The sequence below is a fragment of the Sebastes umbrosus genome, chromosome 1, assembly GCF_015220745.1.
Source record: "Sebastes umbrosus isolate fSebUmb1 chromosome 1, fSebUmb1.pri, whole genome shotgun sequence".
Classification (NCBI taxonomy): Eukaryota; Metazoa; Chordata; class Actinopteri; order Perciformes; family Sebastidae; genus Sebastes; species Sebastes umbrosus.
This window is the reverse complement of record NC_051269.1, coordinates 4,930,510-4,956,960: the sequence shown is the minus strand read 5'-3', so window position 1 is coordinate 4,956,960 and position 26,451 is coordinate 4,930,510. Positions and strand designations below refer to the sequence as shown.

General features: G+C 38.7%; 1 protein-coding gene and 1 pseudogene across 1 annotated transcript; one reads left to right on the top strand and one right to left on the bottom strand.

Annotated features, from left to right (window-relative positions):
* Window positions 1-7,558: 7,558 nt before the first annotated feature.
* On the top strand, window positions 7,559-21,971 carry LOC119484602 (olfactory receptor 5F1-like). The gene is made up of 6 exons (XM_037763517.1): window positions 7,559-7,613; window positions 10,359-10,546; window positions 11,141-11,285; window positions 17,548-17,735; window positions 18,821-19,483; window positions 21,588-21,971. Exons 1-6 carry the CDS (start codon window positions 7,559-7,561, stop codon window positions 21,750-21,752), a joined length of 1,404 nt encoding a protein of 467 aa, XP_037619445.1. The 3' UTR covers window positions 21,753-21,971.
* A 1,444-nt stretch (window positions 21,972-23,415) lies between these two features.
* LOC119484598 lies at window positions 23,416-24,381 on the bottom strand (annotated as a pseudogene).
* Window positions 24,382-26,451: the final 2,070 nt, after the last annotated feature.

Sequence of the window (26,451 nt, the reverse complement as noted above, 5' to 3'; positions counted from 1 at the left end):
TTGCATTCGCTTTACCGCACCGTTGTGATGAAAAGAGAGCTGAGCCGGAAGGCAAAGCTCTCGATCTACCGGGTCAATCTTCGTTCCTACTCTCACCTATGGTCATGAGGGTTTGGGTCATGACCGAAAGAACGAGGTCGCGGGTGCAATGCGGCCAAAATGGGTTTCCTCAGGAGGGTGGCTGGCGTCTCCCTTAGAGATAGGGTAAGAAGTTTCAGTCATCCGTGAGGGACTCGGAGTAGAGTCCTTGCTCCTTTGCGTCGAAAGGAGCCAGTTGAGGTGGTTCGGGCATCTAGCACGGATGCCTCCTGGGCGCCTCCCTCGGGAGTGTTCCAGGCACGAACCAGCTGGGAGGAGACCACGGGGAAGACCCAGGACTAGGTGGAGAGATTATATCTCTACTCTGGCCTGGGAATGCCTCGGGATCCCCCAGTCAGAGCTGGTTAATGTGGCCCGGGAAAGGGAAGTTTGGGGTCCCCTGCTGGAGCTGTTGCCCCCGCGACCCGATCCCGTATAAGCGGTTGAAGATTGGATGGATGGATGGATGGATGGATAGATATCTTACCTGAATATGGGAATCAGACTTTGCGACCTATTTTAGTGACTTCTGTGGTTATAAACAAGCACCTGAAAAGAAAACATAAACATAATTGTCCTTGTTGCCGTGGTAACAATTTTAATCTACTAATTAACGATTAATTTTAGAAGCTCTAACTTTAATTGGCTTGTGCAGTGTGAGTAATTGTGAGTAATCCCGTGTGTTGTTGATTCTTTGAGCACAAGTTGGACATCAAAGTTTCAAAGTTAAATATAAATGCATTATTATGTATAAAAAATAAATTACAACAAATTAGACTATTAGACCAATTGACGAACCTCAGTTCCAACAGAAAAATTGTGGATTCCTGTCCTGGCCATGGACAAGCTCTTCACCCCTGCAAGGCTGGTAGGGGGGTCATGAGAGTTGCCAATCCAGTCTACATGTGTTTTGTGGGATTTGAGAAGGCTCATAACCATGTGGCCTGGGGGGGGTCCTGTGGGTGGTACTGGTATGGGGTACCCGGGGCTGTTGCTACGAGCCATCTGGTCCTTATATAACTTATATAAGTGAGAATTGTGTCCGTATTCTCGGCACAAAGTAAAACACGTTTTCGGTTGATGTTCGGCTCTTTGCAGATGATGTTGTTCTGTATGCTTCATCACACCATGACATCCAGCACACAACTGGGGAGGTTTACAGGCAGAGTGTGAAGCGATCGGGATGAAAAGCTGGTACCTTCAAGTCTGAGGCCATGGTTCTCTGCTGGAAAACGGTGGATTGTACCCTCTGGGTTTGGAATAAATGACTGCCCCAAGTGAAGGCAAGAATCTCAAGAATCTGTTAAAACTCCCTGTTGATTCAGCCAGCCAACTTGAGCTAATGCTTTCTACAGATTTCACAAACTGACTAAATAACAAATATAAAAACAAAACTGCCTTGCAAGCCACACTCTTGTTTGTAATTAACATATATCTGCTAAAAAAAATAATTTTTCCATCAACAGATTTTACATTTATTTTTAAAGCCAGTGGCGCCATGTCCATCGACTCACCGACGCAGCTGATGGAGGATGCCAGAGTGCCTAATAATATTAAAGCTGAACAGAGTTAAGCTATAGGCCTATTTGAATATATGGTATAATAATATATATATTAGCATATTAGCCTACTATTGATATATTATATACTGGGAAAAAAAAGTTGGGAAACTTGTGTTTGGTTGATTATTTCTCTGTCGTTACAATGCTAATTGCATTGTATTTTAAATCGTTGGAAAGCCTGTTTATTTACCTTCACAATGATGTCCAACTTGTAAGGATCATGCATTTGTGGGATGAGCAGCACAGCTGATTATGTGGGTAGCGCCCAAAGACAAATTTGCCAAAATTCTCTGCCAATATCCAACAGTGTATTCTCCTGTTGGAATTGACTTTGTTTTGAGTTTGTTTGGTGGATTGGATGATTGAACTCTCTTTCAGTAACAAGGAACAAACAAGACATATTGGCTATTTTACACTTTATTCATTTACTACAACCGTCAGGAGCCTCAGTAGCGGTGGAAGATCCATACGCAGCCTCAACAGCCTGGCATCTCCCTCCCTCATGCTGGTCACCAACCTGGTCACATGTTGCTGTGGGATGGCTTTCCATTCCTCAACCAGGATTCGTTGCAGTCAGCCAGCATGGTTTGTGTTGGTCACTCTAACACATATAGCACGCCCAAGCAGATCCCACAAGTGTTGAATTTGGTTGAGGTCTGGACTCTTGGCTGGCCGTTCCATTCTCTCTACTCCCACATTGTGGAGGTAGTCTGTGATAAGCCTGGCATCTTTGGGGGGCGAGCGTTGTCATCTTGGAGGATGACGTTAGGTCCCAGATTGTGGAGATATGGATCACCACTGGCTGCAGAATCTTATCCCGATATCTCACTGCATTGAGATGGCCTTCGATGATGACAAGCCTTGTTTTGCCAGTGAGGGAGATGCCGCCCCACACCATGACACTGCCCCCACCAAAAGCTGGTTTCTCCATCGGTGCAACAATCAACATAGTGTTCTCTGCCTCGTCTCCATACTTTGACCCTGCATCCAACTTTCGCAGACAGAACCTGGACTCATCACTGAACATGACAGTCCCCCACATGTTCAGGTTCCATTATCTGTGTTGTCGACACCAGCGCAAACGGGCCTGACAGTGAAGGGCAGTCATTGCAGGCTTCCTGGTAGCCTTATGAAAATACACTGTTTACCATTGGCAGAGCATTTGGCAAATTTGTCTTGGGCGCTACCCCACATAATCAGCTGTGCTGCTCATCCCACAAATGCATGATCCTTACAAGTTGGACATCATTGTGAAGGTAAATAAACAGGCTTTCCAACCATGTAAAATACAATGCCAATTAGCATTGTAAGAACAGAGAAATAATCCACCAAACACAAGTTTCCAAACTTTTTTTCCCCAGTTTATATATATATATATTATACGTTGTTGAAACTTATACTTATTTATAACTAGGGATGTCAATCGATGAAATAGTTAATCACTGATTAATCGCACATTTTTTATCTTTTCAAAATGGTACCTTAAAGGACTGTTTGTAACTTTTAAGTGTATAAATGTACCGTGTCAGGGTCAAGCCTCTCCTCCCTGCCTGCTTGCCTTCACTGACACAGCGCGCAGCATTCTTGCTGTCTCGCTCCACCTCTAGACGTGAACGCGCGCTCACTACACACTGCAGAAGAGGTTAGGTTTAGCTCTGAGAATATCTAGTGAATGTTCAGTGACGTTTGTGCAGAAATAACTGCTGCAGCTCCTCCAGACCACACAGAGGTTTCCCGTGTCTTGTGAACTGACGGGAGCTCCGCAGCGAGAAATGTTACCCTCTCCGACCGGGTGCCGGTGTCTCCCCTGGTTCCTCCGGCTGCAAGTCGGGAGGCGATAACGTTACTCGCTGCGGAGCCCCGCTACTTCTAGAGACTGAAGCAGGGAGAAGCAACACAGTATCAGCATTGATTCATGGAGAGACCTCCGTCTGGTCAGCTAGCATTACTGCCAAAACTATGATATATAGAGTGATATTGTGGTTTTAGCTGACGTGTGTCGCCTCACTATTTTGAGCGATGCTCGTTCATGTCTATTTAGAGCGAGCAAGCGCGAGCTCGACGCTGACTTTCGTTGACTTAACGGCCACAGGTGTCGCTGTTAACGAGCATTTCTGAAAGTTACAAATAGTCCCCTTTAAAGGGAGATGTGTCAAGTATTTATTACTCTTATCAACATGGGAGTGTTCATTCACATATCTTGAGGTTGGGGGTCAAGGGACCCCTTTGAACATTACCATGACAGTTTTTCCTCGCCAAAATGTAGCGCAAGTTGGAGCATTATTTAGCCTCCTTCTCAACAAGCTAGTGTGACATGGTTGGTACCAATGGGACTCCTTAGGTGTACTAGTTTCATATGATACCAGTCTTGCTTTGAAGTAACAGTAGCCAGTATATTTTTGGCATCATTGGGCAAAAAAATCCATAATAACTTTTCAGCATATTGTAATTCAAGTTTTCTGAGAGATAACTAGACTTCTGCACCTCGTCATGGCTCTGTTTTCAGGTTTTAAAAAAAATCTAGCCTGTGACGAGAGACTTTGGACCAATCCACAGGTCATTATATTGAGAGAGCATATCTATTGGCTGTGCTCCGGTCATGTGACCGAACTTGGCGTTCCTTCACCAGATTTAACAATGGCAGCGGCGTCAATAAAACTGTCTCATTAATAGACAGCAGATGGTATAGCAGGACCTCAGATCAGCTTGTAGTGCTTGTTTTCCTCCGGTCTGTGAAAATCTTGAAGATGCCATTAGGAGCAGCGGAGGACGGAGCGGCACATGATTGATGAGTTATATAATCACAATTGACCCTTTGCTAGTCCCTCCCCTCAAAACGGAGACTGGCCAATATAAATAAGTATACGTTTCAACAACATATAATATATATATATATATATATATATACATAATATATATATATATATTATGTATATATATATATATATATATATATATAATGTATAATAGGCTAATGTATATTATTATACCATATATTCAAATAGACCTATGGCTTAACTCTGTTCAGCTTTGATGTTATAAGGCGCTCTGGCATCCGCCATTAGCTCACAAGAGTGAGCTAGCAAGGCAGTTTTTGTGTTTATATTTGTTATTTAGTCAGTTTGTGAAATCCCACAATCTGTAGAAAGCATTAGCTCAAGTTGGCTGGCTGACTCAACAGGGAGTTTAACAGATTCTTGAGATTCTTGCCCTTATCTTGGGGCAGTAAGCAGTAAGTTTACTTTGTGCCGAGAATATGGACACAATTCTCACTTATATAAGTTATATAAGGACCAGATGGCTCGTAGACAACGGCCAGGGTACCCCATACCAGTACCACCCACAGGACCCCCCAGGCCACATGGTTATGAGCCGTCTCAAATCCCACAAAACACATGTAGACTGGATTGGCAAACTCTCATGACCCCCCAACAGCCTTGCAAGGATGAAGAGCTTGTCCATGGCCAGGAAGGAATCCGCATTTCTCTTGCTGGAACTGAGGTTTGTCAATTGTTCTAATAGTCTAATTTGTTGTAATTTATTTTTATAAATAATAATTCATTTATATTTAACTTTGAAACTTTGATGTCCAACTTGTGCTCAAAGAATCAACAACACATGGGATTACTCACAATTACTCACACTGCACAAGCAATTAAAGTTAGAGCTTCTAAAATTAATCGTTAATTAGTAGATTAAAGTTGTTACCACGGCAACAAGGACAATTATGTTTATGTTTTTCATTTCAGGTGCTTGTTTATAACCACAGAAGTCACTAAAATAGGCCGCAAAGTCTGATTCACATTATTCAGGTAAGATAATAATCATTTATTTATTAGCCATGTCCAGTTATTGGCAACTTTTAAAAAGATAATTCTGAAGAAGTTTTTTGTTGTCTGCAGTTGTAAAGATTTTTGTTAAACTTTGTATTTTGTGCTGTCAAATTGAGCTTGTGCACAGATGAAGTCACATACAGAGTTTTTCATTTTGCTGTGTAATTATTCTTCGCTTGCTGTCTGTTGACAGTAAACTTGTCTACATCTACCCATCTATTCATCTGTCTGTCGGTCTGTCTGTCTGCTGAGGAGAGATGGAGCTTTTGCTGTTTGATATTTCACCTGAAAGCCCCAGAGGTCTGTGAGTGTTTCTCTGCTTTTTATTATGTGTTGCTGGCTGAGTGGTATACTGTTCTGATGATATTCAGTAATATCAAATTTCACACTGTCATATATTATACACTTATCAGAAATATTTTTTCAATTGTAAGCACAACAGAAGTGTTATTAACATAGTAGATAATGTATAACATTGATGTTACAGTTAAAATGTATGACAAAATTAATTTAGTTTTAATTTAATATTGTAGGCTTTTTGGTCCAATGTTTCCCTGGAAATTTAGTGTCAAGTACGGCAGCGGCTAGGTGTGCTGTCATGCTGATATGAGTAGTAGTTAGTTATTCTAAAAGCTTCAGCATCGGTGCAACCGGGTCAGAGCTGGATAGTTGTCGGACCCTAGTCGAGCTGGCCACTATGATTGGCCAGTCTGCGTCCGAGGGGAGGGACTTAGCAAAGGGTCAATTGTGATTATAATACAAATTTTGAGTGTTTTATTACAATATTCCACTAAGTGGGATTGATAAGAGATATTTAAATACATATTTTTGTTTGTTTACTTTTTGCAAAAGCAAATGAAATGTAGTGGAATTTTGATCAGAGCCATATAAAATAGTTTAGAATTACTTTGTTATTTTATAAAAAAGAAAGTAAAAAAACTTTGAGGAACAACTTGGATTCAGGCATTTATTTCTTAATGCAATGCAGAGCTATTCAATTGTCAAGCATATACATTGGATAGATTTTAATAACTTTAATGTCATTCAAGTGTCCACTGTGCAACTGTATTATCTAGGAAAATACAGGTATTCGATCGGGACTCGGTATTGGCACATACTCAATATTTAATGACTCAGATCTGAATCAGGGGCACAAAAGTGAAACAAACAGTAAAACAACATAAGGTCTTCCATTTAATCACATAAACACGAAACTAAAGACAGTAGAAGTGTGGTAAATCTCACATCCATCGCCAGGTGACAGAAAAGTGCACATGTAGTGTCTTCTTTTTAAATTTCATTCTTTCAATAAAAATATTCTATTTCTACCAATTGTCACAGGTAACCACATCATCTGCAAAGAGCCGAACATCAACCAAAAAACGTGTTTGACATTGTGCTGAGAATACGGACAAAACTTTTACTTTTATTAGTTATATAAGGACCAGATGGCTCGTAGCAACGGCCTGGGTACCCCATACTCTCACAGTATCTTCAACAGAATTTCCAAGGGCACATGGTTATGCGCCTTCTCAAAGTCCACAAATCACATGTAGAATGGATTGGCAAACTCTCATGCCCCCCCCCCCTTCATGGCCAGGAAGGAATCCGCATTGCTCCTGCTTGATCTGAGGGTCATCAATTGGTCTAATTTGTTGTCATTTATTTTTTTACTTATAATGCAATTATGTTTAACTGTGAAAACTTTGATCAATCTCAAAGTTCAGACTAACTGGTACTGTCCAACTTGTGCTCAAAGAATCAACAACACATATAATTACACACAATTACACACACTGCACAAGCAATTAAAGTTAGAACTTCTATAATTAATTGTTAATTAGTAGATTAAAGTTGTTACCACGGCAACAAGGACAATTATGTTTATGTTTTCTTTTCAGGTGCTTGTTTATAACCACAGAAGTCACTAAAATAGGTCCCTTTGGTATTCTTTTGCCATCCTGTGTACAATTTATGTTTTTAATGAATGGGATCTGATGTCACTTTGTGTAATTAACGTTGTTTGGTCTCACCATAATCTCCATTATAACCAGAAAAAAGGTCAGTTGCTCTTGAAAAGGCAAAATGTTGAAGTGGATGAAGTTCTGCTTACATCTGACTAAACCTGAGCAGCGCAAAGGTCTGATTCACATATTCAGGTAAGATAATATTATCTTATTTATTATCCAAGTCCAGTTATTGGCACTTTTAAAAAGATAAATCTGAAGAAGTGTTTTGTTGTCTGCAGTTGTAGAGCTTTTTTATGTTTTGAACTTTATATTTGTGCTGTCAAATTGAGCTTGTGCACAGATGAAGTCACATACAGAGTTTTTCATTTTGCTGTGTAATTATTCTTCACTTGTTGTCTGTTGACAGCAAACTTGTCTACATCCACCCATCTATTCATCTGTCCTGTCGGTCTGTCTGTCTGCTGAGGAGAGATGGAGCTTTTGCCGTTTGATATTTCATCTGAAAGCCCCAGAGGGTCTGTGCATGTTTCTCTGCTTTTTATTATGTGTTTCTGGTTGAGTGGTATACTGTTCTGATGATGCACAGTAATATCAAATTTCACACTGTTATATATTATACACTTATCATAAATATCTTTTCAATTGTAAGCACAACAGAAATGTTATTAACATAGTAGATAATGTATAACATTGATGTTACAGTTAAATGTATGACAAAATTAATCTAGGTTTAATTTATCCCTTGAAAACTGTATTTCTTTCAGTGCTTCATTGTAATTGTCTATCAATGATTGAAGGCATTTACACATTATTTTCACAACTTTATTAGAGAAAGCCTGCATTTATATCAGTGCTGAATTGTTTTTCACTTAATATATTTGCATAACACTCTTAATGATAACAGCTTCTTATCGTAAACACATACTGCTAAATGTGTCAAATAGTAATTATTATTGAAAAATTAACCAATACTTGATGATATTTATTCATTTTTTGTGACCATGTGGAAAAGTACTGCAGTCGAAAATCTTCCCATTGATAAAAGTAACAAAATACAGAAATTACCATGATGTGTTGTTATTTCACCAACTAAGAAAATACTTCAGTTTTTTATGTTATATAGTTTATGTTTGAATATAGGTAACATTTTATAGTAACCACAATTTGTAAATGATACATTTGTAATTAATTAAAGTTAGTTAATAGTTATTTACTGTAAAACAATGAAATGATCATTAACAATGTCTACTAATTATTAGTAATGTTATCATTTATGTATAATATGAAATAATTGGGTTATATAGGGTATCATAGCGGATAGGAGACAATAAAAAATACATTCTGATTACATAAGTAAAGTATTTAATAAAAGTTTATTGTTGTACACATTATAACATTTTATATACCATATTAAGTATTTGTTAATGATTACCAAATGATTTGTAAACTTTTAAGAAACATCTTAAAACATTACATAGATAGATGGACCAGACACCAATTATTAACCATTGACAAAGCATTAACTATTTATCTAAATAATGTTCAAAGATGCTTTACAAGTATTTATTAACCATTTAACAAGGTATTATAATAATCAGTTGCAACTTGATAGCCATCCAATGATATTTATAGATGTTTACAAACCAGTTAATTAACCATTAACAAAGTGTTACAAATATCTATCTATGTGATGTTTATAGATGTTTTACAAACAATTTCTTAAAGGTTTACAAATAATATCTTAATCATTAACAAATTATTGTAAATATTGTATATGAAATGGTTATAATGTGTTAAACAATAAACTGTTAAAATAACATAAATTATAGCATTACCTAATAATTAGTTAACATTATTATAATTTCGTAAAATAACTATTAACTAAATTTTAACTATTAATTTACCATTTATAAATGACGGTTATCATATAGTGAATATATTTCCTTCTGTATGAAAAAAGCCTCTCACAGATGTACTTATATTTGTGGTCAGTTAGACTATCAGAAGAGATTGGTTTCATGTTTGCATGTATACTGGGAGTTAGACCTCTTCTATGAACAAACTGTTAGAAAATGATTGTGTCATTTCTGTGTTTATAATCAATTCTCATAAAATCAGGAAATGTTATTAAGTACCCAGTTGATAAAACAATGTTAAATATGTTTTTTTAAGCTGTTAAATAGGACCTGTACTATATCTGTTGCAACGCAATCTATTTCTCTACATCTGTATGAATAATGGGGAAGAAAATATGAAAACACTGATGTAAAATGTATGAGTCTTCTGATGTTCTGTCTGGTGAATAAGGGCCCAATCCCAATGCAAGGGCTTGAAATGGTATAAATACAAAATGGGGACAGCATTTTATGACAACATCTCACATTACCTTGAAAACACCCAAACACCAAAAACATTTTCTCTACAATTGTCGGTTTTTCATTTACGAACGTTTTTTTACTGCCTGATTTTAAAGTCTTCCAGGCTCTTGCCTTACGAGACGAGAATAATTGTCAAATAATCAATTAACTTCTTTTTGTCAAGACAGCTTCATTTAGCAAAATGAAAAATGGTTGATTAATAAACCAAGTGTGTGATATAGCCTATATATGCCTATGCTTTTTATGTACCATCTTTAATCTTTAATGTTGATGTAGTGTTACTGTGTAAATTTAATATAACAGGCTGAGCACCATGTGCCGTCTTCTTTATTTACCTTTCAGGCAAAGTCTGCAGAAATGCAGAAAGTGTGCAAAAAAGGGCTCAAAATGTCTCAGAGAGAGCCCTCAAGCACTTGATGATTTAACAGAGGGACAGCCCTAAACCCTCATGGACGCCTCAAAGTCTGTGAGTCTCAGTATGGACATTGGGATTGGGCCCTAAGCACTGACGCCTCTCTTTCCTCACCCCTTCTCCAGACTCATACCTGCCCTTGTCGACCAATCACAGATCCAGTTCTGTGAACGGCACCTGGGGGCCTGAAGGCGTCACTTTCTTCATCATTCAGGGCCTCGCCAACCTTGGCCAGGAAAAGATAATTGTTTTTGTCATCCTGCTTCTTGGTTACATCATCATCCTGGGAGGAAACAGCATGATCATCTACGTGGTACAAAACAGAGCCGTCTATGTAGTTATGATTTAATTTTGCTATGGGCCCTTTTCACAGCAGCCATTTTGACATGTCATTGCAGGGTAAACACAGGTGTAATTAATAACATTAATTATGGCCCTGTGTCCATTTAGGTGTGTCAGGGTCCTGGTGTTTTGCATGCTGGCTCCCTGGAAAAGGCTGTGGACACACTATATAGAATTGGACCAGAATTTATTTTATCAATCACATCTGACATGTCAAAATGGCTGCTGTGAAAAGGGCAATATTGCCTCGGTCTTACTAAAATCGCTGCCACTTTTTTTTTCCCAGGCGTTGACTTGATTCGAAGCTCAACTCTCCCATGTATTTCTTCCTCTACAACCTCTCCTTTGTGGACATCCTATTCACAACCACCACCATCCCGAAAATGCTATCTGGCCTCCTGACAGATGTGAATACCATTTCCGTCCCGGGCCTGCTTCGTCCAGATGCAATTTCTTCTTTCAGCTAGGCATTACTTGACTATGCCATCCTGACTGTCATGGCATACGACCGCTACGTGGCCATCTGTAAGTCCCTCTGCGCTACACTGCCGTCATGACCCGACAGATCCGTGCTGCTGCTCATTGCAGGAGCCTGGAGCTTCGGCATCCTCGGCTCACTGCCAGCCACCTCCATGACCTGGCAGCGGTCTTACTGCGGCCCAAATGTGGTGAGGAATGGCTGGTGCGACCTGTCAGCTGTAAGGCGGCTGGTATGCGGGCAAACACCAGAGTAGATAACATTGTGTCCAGTTTCCTTCGCCATACTGTCGCTTCTGACCACAGGAGTCCTCATCCTCACCTCCTACATCCTGATTGGCGTTCCATATCGAGGATGGGTGTTGCTCAGAGGCTGAAGGCCTTTGGGACGTGGTGCCGCCCACCTGACTGTGGTCCTCCATCTCTTATAGTTCTGCCTCGTTTGTATTCATCTCCTACCGGATAGGAAAGTTTTCACCAGAGGTACGAGACAAATCATCTGGCTTTAATATTTACTTTTGTTCTATTACGTCTCACATAGGTCCACCAAAAATTATAGTTAATGTCCTATATTCAGCACCAGTATTTAAAACAAGATGATTGAAGGTTCATTCTTGACCTTTGGAGCAGCAGCTTGATCAGAAATCTTAACATTAGGTCCACTTACTTTGTGTCTCCGAAGCTTCCAACCACATCCCGTGGCCATTGCACAGCAGATTCAGTTGTTGAGTTGTCATGGAGATATTTAAGTTTATATCATGTGGCCTAAGTTGTTAATTTCTGTTACATTCAACAACAGAACAGTTTGTTGGATTGAAGGACTCTGAACACACAGACCAAACTCACCACACAGATATCAGATGACAAATGCTAAAATGAGTGTGGGATTTGAAAACTCGCCACGCTAGCAGCGTGGCTCTATAGATGGAAAATGTTTGGACTTTTGGTCTGTCCGCTACATTGCCTGGACTAAAATATGACAGACAGCTATTGATTGATTGCCGGACATTCATGTCTTGTTCATAGACTTGTGTGTTCAAGTTTAATTTGTTCAATCTATATTTGATTTTATTCTAGGTTCGTATCGTTGTGTCTGTGCTGTTCTCCGCTCTAACTCCTTTCCTAAAACCCGATGATTTACAGTCTGAGGAACAGGAGCTGCGAGAGTCCATCAGGAGGACTCTGAGCAGGTTTCACACCTGCTGCTGTATTACCCACGAAAGACGTCACACAGTGTCCTGACTGGGACAGAAAAACCTGCCAATCTTGCAAACTGTACCCCACAAAATGGAGAGAGAAAAGGCGACCTGAACATCCAGGGGTCTTGACTTCCATTTTAGATTAAAAACAATGTCCTTTCCCAACAACTTATTTAGCAATAATATGATTTTTATGGTGCCTTCAATGTGGTGGTGTTTAACCGTGTTTACGAGAAGAATCTCCAATATATCGCCTTGCTTACAGTATTGCAATATATCACAATATATTGAATCGTTACCCCTGTACCGTGGTATTTATCGTATCACCAGATTATTGCCAAAACACAGCCCTAAAAACTAAATGACCAAAATCAGGTATAAGACTAGTGGAATGACTCTATGGACTCAAAATATGTCACCAACTATTGAACGGATTGTCCTGAAATTTAGTTCAGCGTTCATGTTACCCTCAGGAATAACTTATAACCAAATACTTAAAAAAACTATTGACATTCCCATCAACCTCAGCGGTACGTTGTGTTTAGTGCTAATTGCAAATATTAGCCTGCTACATGCCAAACTAAGACAGTAATCAACATAGAAATCATCATAACCCCGTAACTCTACGTGTTGTCATTGTCATTGTGGGTAAGTTAGCTCTACTTTGTACATTCATGGTGCCTAGAGGATAAATTCCTAATGACTTTGGTAATCCTCTGACTTTTGCTCTATCAGCAACATGAGGTTCACATTCATGCTTTTCAGTGAAATTTTTCAGCATGTTAGCATTGTCATTGTATGTTGATCTGATAGCTCTAGCGTTTAGCTCAAAGCACCACGTCGCAGGGCCGCTAGTGTAAATCTTGTTTGATGTTTTGAAGGTTTTATGAATTGCAAATTTGAATAAAAATCAAGGTAACACTTCATTTTACAGGTCCACAAATTTCATGGTAATTAGGTGATAATTAGCAAGAAACCTATTGAAATATCTTTGCAAATGGAATCGCAAAGTTGTGACTTTAACTTGACAACAACAGGTACTATTATTCACAATTACACACACACACACACACACAACACACACAAGCAATTAAAGTAAAGCAATAACCAATTATAATGAACCTTTAATTAGTAGATTACACGTTTGAAGCAGCCAGGTTGTTACCTTGGCAACGGAGACAATTATGTTTCTCGTGTTTTCTTTTCAGGTGCTTGTTTATAACCACAGAGGTCACTAAAATAGGTCCCTTTGGTATTCTTTTTGCCATCTTGTGTACAATTTATGTTTTTAATGAATGGGATCTGATGTCCACTTTGTGTAATTAACGTTGTTTGATCTCACCATAATCTCCATTATAACCAGAAAAAAGGTCAGTTGCTTGCGTACGTGGATGAAGTTCTGCTTAGATCTGACTAAAACCTGAGCAGCGCAAAGTCTGATTCACATATGCAGGTAAGATGATGATATCTTATTATGAACCATGTCAGGTTATTTGTACTTTTAAAAGGTGAAATCTGAAGAAGTGTTTTCATTGTCTGCAGTTTGTAGAGATTTGTTTAACTTTGTATTGTGTGCTGTCAAATTGAGCTTGTGCACAGATGAATCACATACAGAGCTTTTCATTTTTGCTGTGTAATTATTCTTCACTTGCTTGTCTTTTGACAGCACACTTGTCTACATCCACCCATCTATTCATCTGTCTGTCGGTCTGTCTGTCTGCTGAGAAGAGATGGAGCTTTTGCTATTTGCTATTTCACCTGATAGCCCCAGGGTCTGTGAGTGTTTCTCTGCTTATTATTATGTGTTTCTGGTTGAGTGGTATACTGGTTCTGGTGATGTCCAGTAATATCAAACTTCACACTGACATACAGTATATTATACACTTATCAGAAATATCTTTTCAATTGTAACACAACAGAAATTGTTATTAACATAGAAGATATGTATAACATTGATGTTACAGTTAAAATGTATGACACAATTAATTTAGTCTTAATTTATCCCTTAAAAAAAAGATTTTTTTTTCAAGTGCTTCATTGTAATTGATTATCAATGACTGGAGGCATTACACATTATTTTCACAACTTTATTAGAGACAGCCTGCATTTATATCCAGTGGCTGAATTGTTTTTCACCCATTTAAGTTGCATAAAGGCTTGATATTAACTGCTCTTATCATACAATTGTTTTGAACTAAGTTCAGAGTCCCAAAAAATGAACTAGTTCATGTTCATTTCTTCCGGGGGTTTTTCTGTTAGACTGTCGGATACTACGGCATTTAACTATTGTTATTTATACAGTATATATATATATATATGTATATATATATAGAATATATATATATATATACATATATATATAATATTAGGGCTGTCAATAATTTCTCTTTACATTTTAAGGTGTATGTTTGCATTTTTTTATCTAAATGTACATGCATGTGGGATCAGTAGAATGAGCCAGTGAAATAAATCATCTGAAAGAATTCAAATAAACTACGGCTGTCAAAGTCTTTAACGCATTAAAGCAACTTGCGATTTGCATAAAGCAGCATATTTGTTCACTCCCATGTTGATAAAAAGTATTAATATTAAATAATTGACAAATCTAACTTAAGGTACATTTTGAAACAGATAGAAAATGCGTGACAAATTTTATATTACTTTATTTTATTATTTTATTTATGTCATATTGTTAATTATAGTTAGTGTATTATTAATTATGTTATATTTTAGGCCTTTTATTTGAACTTGCACTACTTCATGTTTAGATTCTCATTTGCTTTTTCCTTTTTTTTCCTTTTTTGTAAAAAGGCGTACATATTTAATGAGCAATTGTTGAACGGATATTCAAGAGCCAACGACTTTGGCTTACGGTGCATCATGAGCATTGTTACCTGTCCCGAGAGTCAACAGGGCTGATGTTCACGCTCATTAGTTGCTGGGGGTTAGTACTTCTCGGTCCCTGCCTTTGCCTGCCACCCACACAGTATGGTAGTACAGAACAGTATTGTAGTAAACACACTTTCCACTACTGCGTGTCTGTCATCCTATCTTGGTCTACTGGTAGCTCTGGTGCTTACCCATGTTTCCAACTAACAAGCCAATACTTTCAATAATAACCCCTACAACTAAACTAAAAAAGAGTGAGCATATGTGTTTGTTTATTTGTTTCACACGTATAAAAAGCCCAATAAAATACAATTCCCATGAAACAGAATTTAATATACGGTAACACTTCATTTTACATGTTGGCAAATTTCATGGCAATTAGGTGATAACTAGCAAGTAACCTATTTGAAATTTCTTTGGAATTACTGCCTAATTACCCAAGATATTTACCTAAATGTTCTCGAAAATTAGTTTATTATAAACATTATTTAATAATGATATTACGCTATTTCCCATAGCTGGAAATTTATTTAATAAATTTCCAGGAAAAGAATACAAAGTTAACTGATCTGCTTTATTTCCATGTCTGCTGACAAATAGACAATAATTATCAATTAACTCATTTGAAATGTCTTAAAATAAACTCACTGAATCATGACATTAGCTTTTGTGTCGACAATAAGTCACACAATGGTGAGATTTGTGCCTGATCAGAAGTGTCTTCTATTATTTTTTGTTTTCCACCTCCGATGAAGAGCAGCGCACAGCCACTTCTCAAGCCCAGGGCCCTGTTTTAACCATTAATATGCTATTTTAGCATATAATTATTAATTAATGATTATAATAAAGTGATTTTCGATACATTTTGAGGTAAATATTGGGGTAATTTTTCAGTATTTCCAAAGAAATTTCAAATAGGTTACTTACTGATATAATTTAATTACCATGAAATTTCTGGATCTGTAAAAATAAAGTGTTACTCCATTCACATATAAAAATATGGTGTAAGTGTAGCAGTAATGTTCAAGACAAAACAACAACAAAAAATACAAAGAAGCTGGAGTAATTGCCATATTTAAAGTTTCTACGAGTGATAATTTTTTACTCCATCGAAATCTGATTGAAACTGATGAGATGTTTTATATAAAGGGAAGATGAAGATTCTTAGCCTGTCTGGTTGATATTATGGAATTGAGAGTTGTTAAAAAATAATATCTAAAAACATGAGGTAAATCTGCATCCTAATATATCGCCTTAAAGGCAAATTTACAGTTTGAAGAATGTTGATGTCAAAGATTGTCAATAACTGCAATTTTGAAAAAAAGTGGTGCATTTGGTATAACAGCATTCGAGAAAAGTGCTAATCTAATAAACTGTTTCTGTAGCAATATTTTGTTCAGATAAGTTGGAAAAGTACTTGCCCAAACAAATAAACAGTATGTGAAATATGGATAAATTAAACTATAATATAATGTTAACAGGCAATGTTTTGTGGACAAAAGCTCTTATTTTTCTCAGAATCCCAAGAGATTTAGTGACCTTATCGCAGACAAAACCAACCTGATTTCTCCAAAAGAGTTTGTCATCTATCAGAATACCTAAGAAACATGTTGATGAAACTTTAATATTTCTTCATCATGAATATGGAGTTAAATTTGCTCACTATCATATGTTTTATTTCCTGTAAAAATAACATGATATTGAGTAGATGTGAAGATCACGATTTAGTTCACTGATGAAAGTTGTCAAATCTCCATTTGAGGTAAAAAGGTTGGTGTCATCTGCAAAGAGCAATGTGAATGTGATGTAGCAAGATCATTGATACAAATAAAAAATAATAAAGGTCCCACTATGGATCCATGAGGAACACCACATTTCATTATATTTCTTTTTGACTCATGGCGATTAATAAAAAAACATGTTGATTTTTGGTAAGAACATAGTTTCTGAGCCATTTATAAACATTACAAGTATTGTATTACAACGCTGTCTAGAAATTATGTTTATATACTACGCATTTGTTCTGATAATCAATTTTGAAGGAAACATAATTGCTGCCTGGATCAACGTTTTTTCCAGTACAGAAGTACATTTTTTAACCCTATGCTAGTTGTGGGTACGTGGTTGGGGAGGATGGTGGGCAAGTCCTGCACTTGGTATGGGTAGGTTTGGGCAATAAAAACACCTTAGTTAAATTTAAGTAAAGTTGGTGGTTTGGGTTAACTGAATAAACTAAACTCGTCCAGTGTCATGATTTCAATATTAGACCAAGACCACCATATTTCCCTAACCTTAACCAAGAGCTTAGAGTGACCCAACAGAGCCATACAAATGAACTATGAACAAGAACTCTGTCTTCTGTCTGTGAATAAACACTGACGCCTCTCTTACCTCACTCCTTCTCCAGATTCATACCTGCCCTTGTCGACCAATCACAGATCCAGTTCTGCTAACGGCACCTGGGGGCATGATGGCGTCACGTTCTTCATCATTCAGGGCCTCGTTAACCTTGGCGAGAAAAAGATGATCCTTTTTTCGTTCCTGCTTCTGGCTTACATCATCATCCTGGGAGGAAACAGCATGATCATCTATGTGGTACAAAACACTGACAATTTAATTGGTATTTGCCTCAGTCATAAGGCTGGCCCACACTAAAAGATGTTTCACATCTTACCAGATGTGTAAAATGTGAGGGTCCACACATAACGACATGATATGTTAAATTTAACAGTTTTGTTCCTATATTGTGCGGAGAGCAATGATTTTGCAAAAAAGCACACCACAAACTAACAGATGCATTCATGAACAAGAGTCCCCACTAAAAAAAACAGAAGTCTCGCAAAATCCCTCGTGGTCAAAAGTGACTTAAGTGTAAACAAACATGGCGGACGACAGGCAGGAAGAATTAGCATTGTTAGTTTTTTACTTTGTACTGAAAATTCACAAAGGATGGATGGATGAAGTCATGGAGACATGTTGAATAAAGACTTGCGTTGTTGCCACAAATTAAAAAGTTGGTCCTCCATTTCTGAGCTCCATCTTACTCCTACTTTATGCTTCACGCTTAGCATTAGCTCATGTATTAGCTCATGCATTAGCTGCGGCCGCCATGACGGTGGTGGTTGTCCTTCATTCTACACTTAGCTTGTTTCTCTATTGGCTATCGTTCTTTCCCACGTGACTGCGTCAGGATAGACTTCAGAGCCGATCGGGGGATGTAAAAAAACACTCTTAACATACCTCACACCACAGGAACATCAAGGAACGATCATCTTTAGGACCATCAATAAATCAGGGCTTTGCTGACGACTGTCAGGAGGAATCAGGCCCAAAGTCGGCTTTATTCTCGTGTAGTGTGTGCCCGGCTTTACTAAACTGGAATTATTAGTATCATAATGGGCTGCACTGTGGTGCAGTGGTTAGCACTGTCGCCTCACAGCAGGTTCAAACCCAACTTGGGACCCTTCTTTGTGGAGTTTGCATGTTCTCCCCGTGTTAGCGTGTTTTTTTTTCTGGGTGCTCCGGTTTTCTCACAGTCCAAAGACATGCAGGTTAGGTTGATTGTTGACTCTTAATTGACCGTAGGTGTTAATGTGAGCGTGAATGGTTGTCTGTCTCTAAGCTGTTACATATAATGAATGGATTGTATCGTAATTGCAGTCACTTTTTCTCTCATGCAGGCATTGACTGATTCGAAGCTCAACTCTCCCATGTATTTCTTCCTCTACAATCTGTCCTTTGTGGACATCGTCTACACCACCACCACCATCCCCAACATGTTATCCGGCTTCCTGACAGATGTAAATGCCATTTCTGTCACGGGCTGCTTCGTCCAGATGTATTGCTTCATTCAGCTAGCTGTTACCGGCCGTGCCATCCTGACTGTCATGGCGTACGACCGCTACATGGCCATCTGCAATCCTCTGCGCTACACTGCCGTCATGACCCGGCCCACCCGGCTGCTCCTGATCGCAGGAGCCTGGAGCTTCGGCGCCTTCTGCACGCTACTAGCCACCTCCATGACCTGGCAGCGGTCTTACTGCGGCCCAAATGTGGTGAGGAATGGCTGGTGCGACCCGTCGTCTGTAAGACGGCTGGTGTGCGGCGACACCAGAGCAGATAACATTGTGTCCCTTTCCTTCGCCATGGTGGCACTTCTGACCACAGGAATCCTCATCCTCACCTCCTACGTCCTAATTGGCGTTTCCATATCGAGGATGGGTGTCGGTCAGAGGCTGAAGGCATTCGGGACGTGTGCCGCTCACCTGACTGTGGTGTCCATCTCTTATAGCTCGGCCTCATGTGTTTACATCTCCTACCGGGTGGGAAACATTTCACCAGAGGTACGAGACAAATCATCCAGCCTTAATAATTCCATTTGTTTCAGTACATGTCTCACATATGTCTACCAAAACAACACATTCTCACTCCCAACTTGTCAAATACCGCAGCTTGGTCAGTGACCCTCGGCATCAGAGACCGATGCGTTACTTTTGGACGGGCCAGGGGCGGCGTGTCAATATACGCTCGCTACATGCATGGTGTCCTTGCAAAACAAACTTCCGTTTTCACAGGAAGTTAGGTTTAGGGAACACAACCACTTAGTTAGGGTTAGGAAACTGTCATGGTTGACGTTAACTTCACTGACTAGAGACTCACAGGACTGATGATACCGACGAGTCACGTGCCATAAGACTGACGTGACAAAATAAGTCAACACTACTTTTAGTTTCAGATGGGACAGACAGGGTTGAACGTCTTGTTTGTTTGACCCATCCACTACCCCTCTCTCCCACTTTGTCACTTGCTCCGACCGTTGATTAACGCCTCGGGTGGGTTAATATTGGAGTTAGTTGAACGCCCGGTTCGTCACATACTGTTGCTAAAAGGTACCTCTGTACCTCGGTTTCTGATGCCAAAGGGCTCTAACCAAATGGTGGTATTTGACGAGTTGGGAATGAGAACGGGTTGACCAAAAGTGACATTTAAGGTCCTGTATTCAGCACCAGTATTTGAAACAAGACTGATTGAAGGTTTCGTCTTGACCATGTAGCAGATTGACCAAAAATCTTTACATTAGATTTACTAACTTTGCTTTTTCCAAAGCTTGCCATGGAGATATTTAAGTTCATATCATATGGCCTAAGTTTGGAATTTCTGTTACATTGAACCTCAGACCGTTTGTTGACAGATATCAGATGGCAAATTGCTGAAAAGAGTTTGGGAGTCTTGGATTCGGGAGTTTTGTGAGGTGAAAGGAAATTCGTGAATCGTACTTAGGTCACATGATGAGCAACTCAACCACTTCCACCTGAAGCAACTCCATGCACTGAGGAAGGCCAACAGAGTGGTTGAAAGTTTTGGAAACATAAAGTACATAGAATTTGTGTTGATAATTTGCCACACTAACGATGTGGCTCTGTAGATGGAAATGTCGATCTGTCAGTCGATCCACCACTTTTGTTCAGACTGAAAAATCAATGCTATGAAATTTGGTTCAGATATTCAGGGTACCCAGACAAGGTATCCTAATAGAGTGCTGCAGGAATGAGTCCTAAAACCCGGAAATTAGTTAACATTTTAGCACTTCCTGTTCCCTCATCTGGAAGTCAATGGGTTTTTAGTTAGATGACTGAAATAAGCTGTGTGGTTAACACAAGTTTAAGACATTTTAACGTTTTGTTCGACGACATAAATAAAAGGCGGTTGCTAACAAGTGGCTAAATGAGACTACCAAATATCATGTTGACTCATCCGCCTTTACAGCCTCGTTGTGTTTATATTCGCGCTCATGTGACCATGGTGTAGTTCGTTTATAGCCTAACGTTAGCTTTTTTACTTCTGGTGATTGCGTTAACACTTCAAAAATCATAAAGTGGGGTTCATTTGTGAAGTTTATCTTGATGAACAAAACATGTAAGTATCATAAACGTTTGTTTGCCACAGAGCTTATTTTCTGTATTAATCCAAAACCCAATGGAACTGAAATCCTTGGGTTTTAGTGGAGGGAACCAGGGAGATGCTAACTTCCTGGTTGGCCTACAAAAATACGTCATCTCACTTTGGTGATCCCCTGACTTTTCTTCTATCGCCACCATGAGGTTGACATTTGTGGTTTTAAGTAAAATATCTCAGCAACTATTGAATGGATTACCATAATTCAGACATTCATGCTCCCGTAATAACTTTGGTGATCCTCTGACTTTTTTATCTAGTGCCATCAACTGGTCATTTTTATTTTTCCAATACTTGTGCAAATTAGTGAAAGTTAGTATGTAAACGAATATAAACATGGAAAACATTATACTTGCTAAACATCAGCATGTTGCCATTGTGAGCATGGTGACTGAGCCGCCTTTTCATCCTCAGGACCTGCCGCTAGCGGGTAGAATTACCAAATATCCTCATTGAACCTTGTGTTGTTCATTATTTCTAATTTTGTTCTAGGTTCGTATCATTGTGTCTGTGCTGTACTCCGCTCTGACTCCTTTCCTAAACCCGGTGATTTACAGTCTGAGGAACAAGGAGCTGCGAGAGTCCATCAGGAGGACTCTGAGCAGGTTCAGACCTGCTGCTGTTTTACCCACAAAAGACGTCAACACAGTGTCTTGACTGGGACAGAAAACCTGCCAATCTGCTAACTGGACACCCACAAAATGGAGAGAGAAAAGGCAACTGAACATCCTGGGGTCTTGATGTCCATTTTAGATTAAAAAACACTGTCTTTCATAAAAACTAATATATAAATGTTATGATTTTGAAGTTGTATATTGTGTCAATCATATGATAAGTTTGTTCAGCTGTCTATTTATTATCTATCCTATTACATTAAATTTGCATTAAGGGGCACATTAAACTAGTTCATTATCCTCTTAAATAAAAGTTTGTGCTTTTTCTTCAGAAGGCTGTGTGAATAGGTCTCTTAATTGTGAGAATGCTGATTCCCAGTATTGTTCTTCTAAGGTTTATTCTTGTATTTCTTCCGTACATTTTTTGGACACTAACTACTTCTGCATACTTGGATAGATAGCTTGGAAGATAATTTATTTTGAGGTAAATCAACTTCCCAGTATGAACACTCTAATAGTCCTTATTTAAATCATTAGGTCCTAAAAGTTGTAAAACGCACTAATAGCCGAATCCAGAGTTATTTCCCTTCCTCCTTAGTGAATGAGACCCAAACCGAGGCTGGAGCAAGGGCTGGGAGGCGGAGTTAGCAGGCCGTGACGACAGCATGACGTTGTGACCCTGTGACCGGGTGGACGCTACTGCGCCTGCCCATGGGCCCAATGGATGTGGAAGATCGTCGGAAGATCCGTGTACTTTTCCAGACAGAAGTCGAGCCATTTTGGCTTCATACGCCACTGAGCAACTTTCATAGGAATGAACGGGGCCGCGCATCCAACGCTGTATCCAGTTCTCTTTATTCATCCATGGTCACGACACCTCTTGCGTTTCTTTTGGACAGTGACAGCGTGTCAATATACGCTCGTTACATACTCATACATGCACACATTTCTGGAATGTAAAAAGTACTTCTAGTGCTCGAAGTGGGCCGATACTCACCACTACGCAATACCGACAGTTACTCCTCGGCGTAACGTGACTTTTTCTTGCGTTGTTTCTATAGAAATTGATTGTATCTTTCTGACACATTTAAAAATATTCTTCATTATTCAAACAAGCAATATAACAATATGATAAATCTCCCATCTGCATATAAAGTGACAACACTGGGGACTTTAACTCTGCCTTGTCCCTTATTTTGAAAGAATAATAATGTAAAATACATTAAAAACTGAGTTTTTATTAAAGTGTCCATCATGATGTTTAATACTTAATTCTTAAAATAGCTGAATGTATTGAATTCAATGATGACTTTCCTACAACTATACAAGCTTAATAAATTGAAATGTATGTGAAATAATATCATGACGTGTCAATGCAAACAAATGTGTCAACAAGAAAGTAAAATGAGATTAGAAGCTCACAAAAAAGAGACAATCATTTCAGTTTTACGATCGCCAATGAAATTAAACCAAAGTCGGGGATAAACATTTGTCTTTTAGCTTACAAACTGCAGGGTCAGACAGTCCTGTAAACATCTTCTACCAACTGTTAAATACTCCAAAATTAAGCGTAATCTCAAATAAAAATCTCCGGTGAGAACAAACTATGTCCTAAAGTCCCTAAAGTTGTTCATGTTAAGGAGAAATGTGCATTTTAACTTAAGGTACTCGACAGATGAGAACCTTTATTCGTAAATATTTAGGAGTTATTTATGGAGAAACTTTTCACATCCATGACTTTTGTTCTTGTGAAACACGCTGATAATCTTCTGTCTGAGCTCTTTACACTGCAGCCCGTAGATGATAGGGTTCAGGGCCGGGGTGACGACGTGGAACAGGACGGACGACACTTTCCCGCTGTCCGCCCCACTCAGGCCGGCGGTTTATGATCATGGGGTAAAGGACGCAACCAACATGATCAGGTACACAGCCAGGTGGGTGGCGCAGGTCTGCAGCGCCCGGCTGTTCAGCACCTTGTTCTTACTGTCTAGACACACCATGGCGATCCTTAGGTAGGTGAGCGTGACGCTGCCGAGGGAGGAGCCCAGGATGACCACGGCGCTGCCGAGGGCCATAGATGTGGTTGAAGAGAAGATTCTGGCAGGACAGCTTGAACAAGGAGGCGTTGTCACAGAACGGGTTGATTATAACCCGCCTGCAACGCGTCAGGGCGTAATGGTGAGACCCAGAGGATCGCGACAGAGATGAAGGCGTGCCACACCACGCCCCCACCGACAGCTTCACCACCATCCGGTGGGTCATGACGGGGGCATACCGTAGGGGGCTGCAGATGGCCACGTAGCGGTCGAAAAGCCATGATCATGAGCACCGTGTGAGAGGTGCCGGCATGAAAGTGAGAGGCGAAGGCCGTGAACGACGCAGTCTATGTAATGGACGTACCGCTCTGCGATTGGACTAAAAACATCACTCAGCAAGTGAGGGATGAGGGCCGTCCCCCGAACGCATCATTAATACTCATGTTGCAGAAGAGCAGGTACATAGGCTGGTTGAGGCTCCTCTCCATGGTGATCAGGACCACCATGCTGATGTTGGACACCATGATGAAGATGTAGATGAGGAGGAGGAGGATGAAGGCGGAGCCATGGGACTGGGGGGTGACCTTTACCCCTCGAATGGGATATAATATCCATGTTGAAAGTTACGTTCTCCATGCTGCGGAGGAGAGGATCCTGCAAGAGATCATAGAAAACAGAGAGTTCAGTCAACACTGTGTTCGTTATGCAAACCTGATCAGTCAGAGTGACGGTGTTTAACATCATAGCATCTCGATCCTGATTTTTATCCCATGATAGTTAAATGTAACGTAACTTACATAGTTAACAAATCACTGCGTGAATGATTCTAACATTATCAATGTTAACATAATACAGTTTACCCGCACAACTGGGGCCTACATTAAAGTTAGTAAAACTGAATTAGAGCTGGGCGATTTGGCCAAACAACAACAACAAAGCTTGTAGCAGCCTCACAATAAGCCATATTTTCCCTTTATATGCTCATATGTAAAACAAATCTAACACATATGATTTAAACATCCATATTTTTAAAGCCTAAATGCGCAATCATGTGAAAATCATACAATTTGTTAATACATCTATAGCCTCCTGTTTTTCTACAGTTTGTGTCAAACTTGTTTTATCGTCAGAGATAATTCAGCGCAAACTTATTTAGATCAACATGTAGTGTGATGCTGATGGGGGTTGATTTATAAATATCTTTTATAAATATATTTATTTTTGCTCTTTCACTTTGTTTTTTATTTAGGGCTGTCAATTGATTAAAACATTTCATCGCACATTTATTTATCTTTTCAAAATGTACCTTAAAGGGGGTTTGTCAAGATTTTATAATCTTATCAACATGGGAGTGGGCAAATATGCTGCTTTATGCAAATGTATGATATATTTATGATTGGAAATCAATTAACAACACAAAACAATGACAAATATTTTAAAAGTCTGGAGCGTTATTTAACCTCCTCATGACGAGCTAGTATGACATGGTTGGTTACCATGGGTTCCTTAGCTTTTCTAGTTTCATATGACACAACCTAAACATTGCAAGTTGCGTTAATGCATTAAAGAACTTAGTGGCATTAAAAAAAAATTGCATTAACGTGTTGTTATCATGTTAAACTTTGACAGCCCTGATTTCATTTGAATTCTTTCAGAAAATGTATTTCACTGGTTCTTTCTGCTGATCCTAGATGCATGTAGATTTAAAATTTAAATGTAAATATTTAAATTAAAAAAAAAAAAAAAAAATGCACTTGTACATCCTAAAATGAGAATGAAAGAATCACATTTGCTCCTTCATCAGCACTGTCACATAAAACCTTGTATGTAAAATCCTAAAACAAATAATTTAACTGCAGTTGAAGTTGCCTTCACTTTCAGACTGTACTTTCTAAACATTAGAAACATCACACAAATAAAACAGGTTTGAAATATACAGATATTTAAGTCAGAAAACTAAAGTCAGAAAACTAGACAGCTCATCAACACTGGATCACTTGTTTAACCAGAATCGGAGTAATTAGTGATTAATTGTCCTATTTTTAGCTTATGAAAGTGTTTTGTATGTCTGCCTCAAGATAAACAATCAAGATAACAAGTTATTATCTCGTAGGCTCTTTTAATGGAGACTAAACAGCTGCTAAAGCTACATATTAATGTTTTCTGTAATGTTATTTGTGATTACTATTATTAATGAGTTTAATAAAGTCAACAAGATAATAACTCATGCGAATAAGAATAATAACTTGTGCAAAACAAGATAATAACTCATGCAAATATGAATAATAACTTGTGCAAACAAGATAATGACTTGTGCAAACAAAATAATAACTCATGCGAATAAGAATAATAGCTTGTGCAAACAAGATAATAACTTGTGAATAAGAATAACTTGTGCAAATAAGATAATAACTCATGGCCCGAATAAGATAATAACTTGTGCAAACAATAATAACTTGTGAATAAGAATAATACCTTGTGCAAACAAAATAATAACTCATGCGAATAAGAATAATAACTTGTGCAAACAAGATAATAACTTGTGAATACGAATAATAACTTGTGCAAACAAATAATAACTCATGCAAATATGAATAATAACTTGTACGAACAAGATAATAACTCATGCAAATATGAATAATAACTTGTACGAACAAGATAATAACTTGTGAATACGAATAATAACTTGTGCAAACAAAATAATAA

Excerpts from the sequence above, each read along its gene's own strand:
- LOC119484602 (XM_037763517.1), top strand. The coding sequence starts at position 7,559 with ATGTTGAAGTGGATGAAGTTCTGCTTACATCTGACTAAACCTGAGCAG. Across the intron at positions 11,286-17,547 it reads TGTCAGCTGTAAGGCGGCTG|ATTCATACCTGCCCTTGTCG; the intron begins GTATGCGGGCAA and ends CTCCTTCTCCAG. Across the intron at positions 19,484-21,587 it reads TGGGAAACATTTCACCAGAG|GTTCGTATCATTGTGTCTGT; the intron begins GTACGAGACAAA and ends ATTTTGTTCTAG.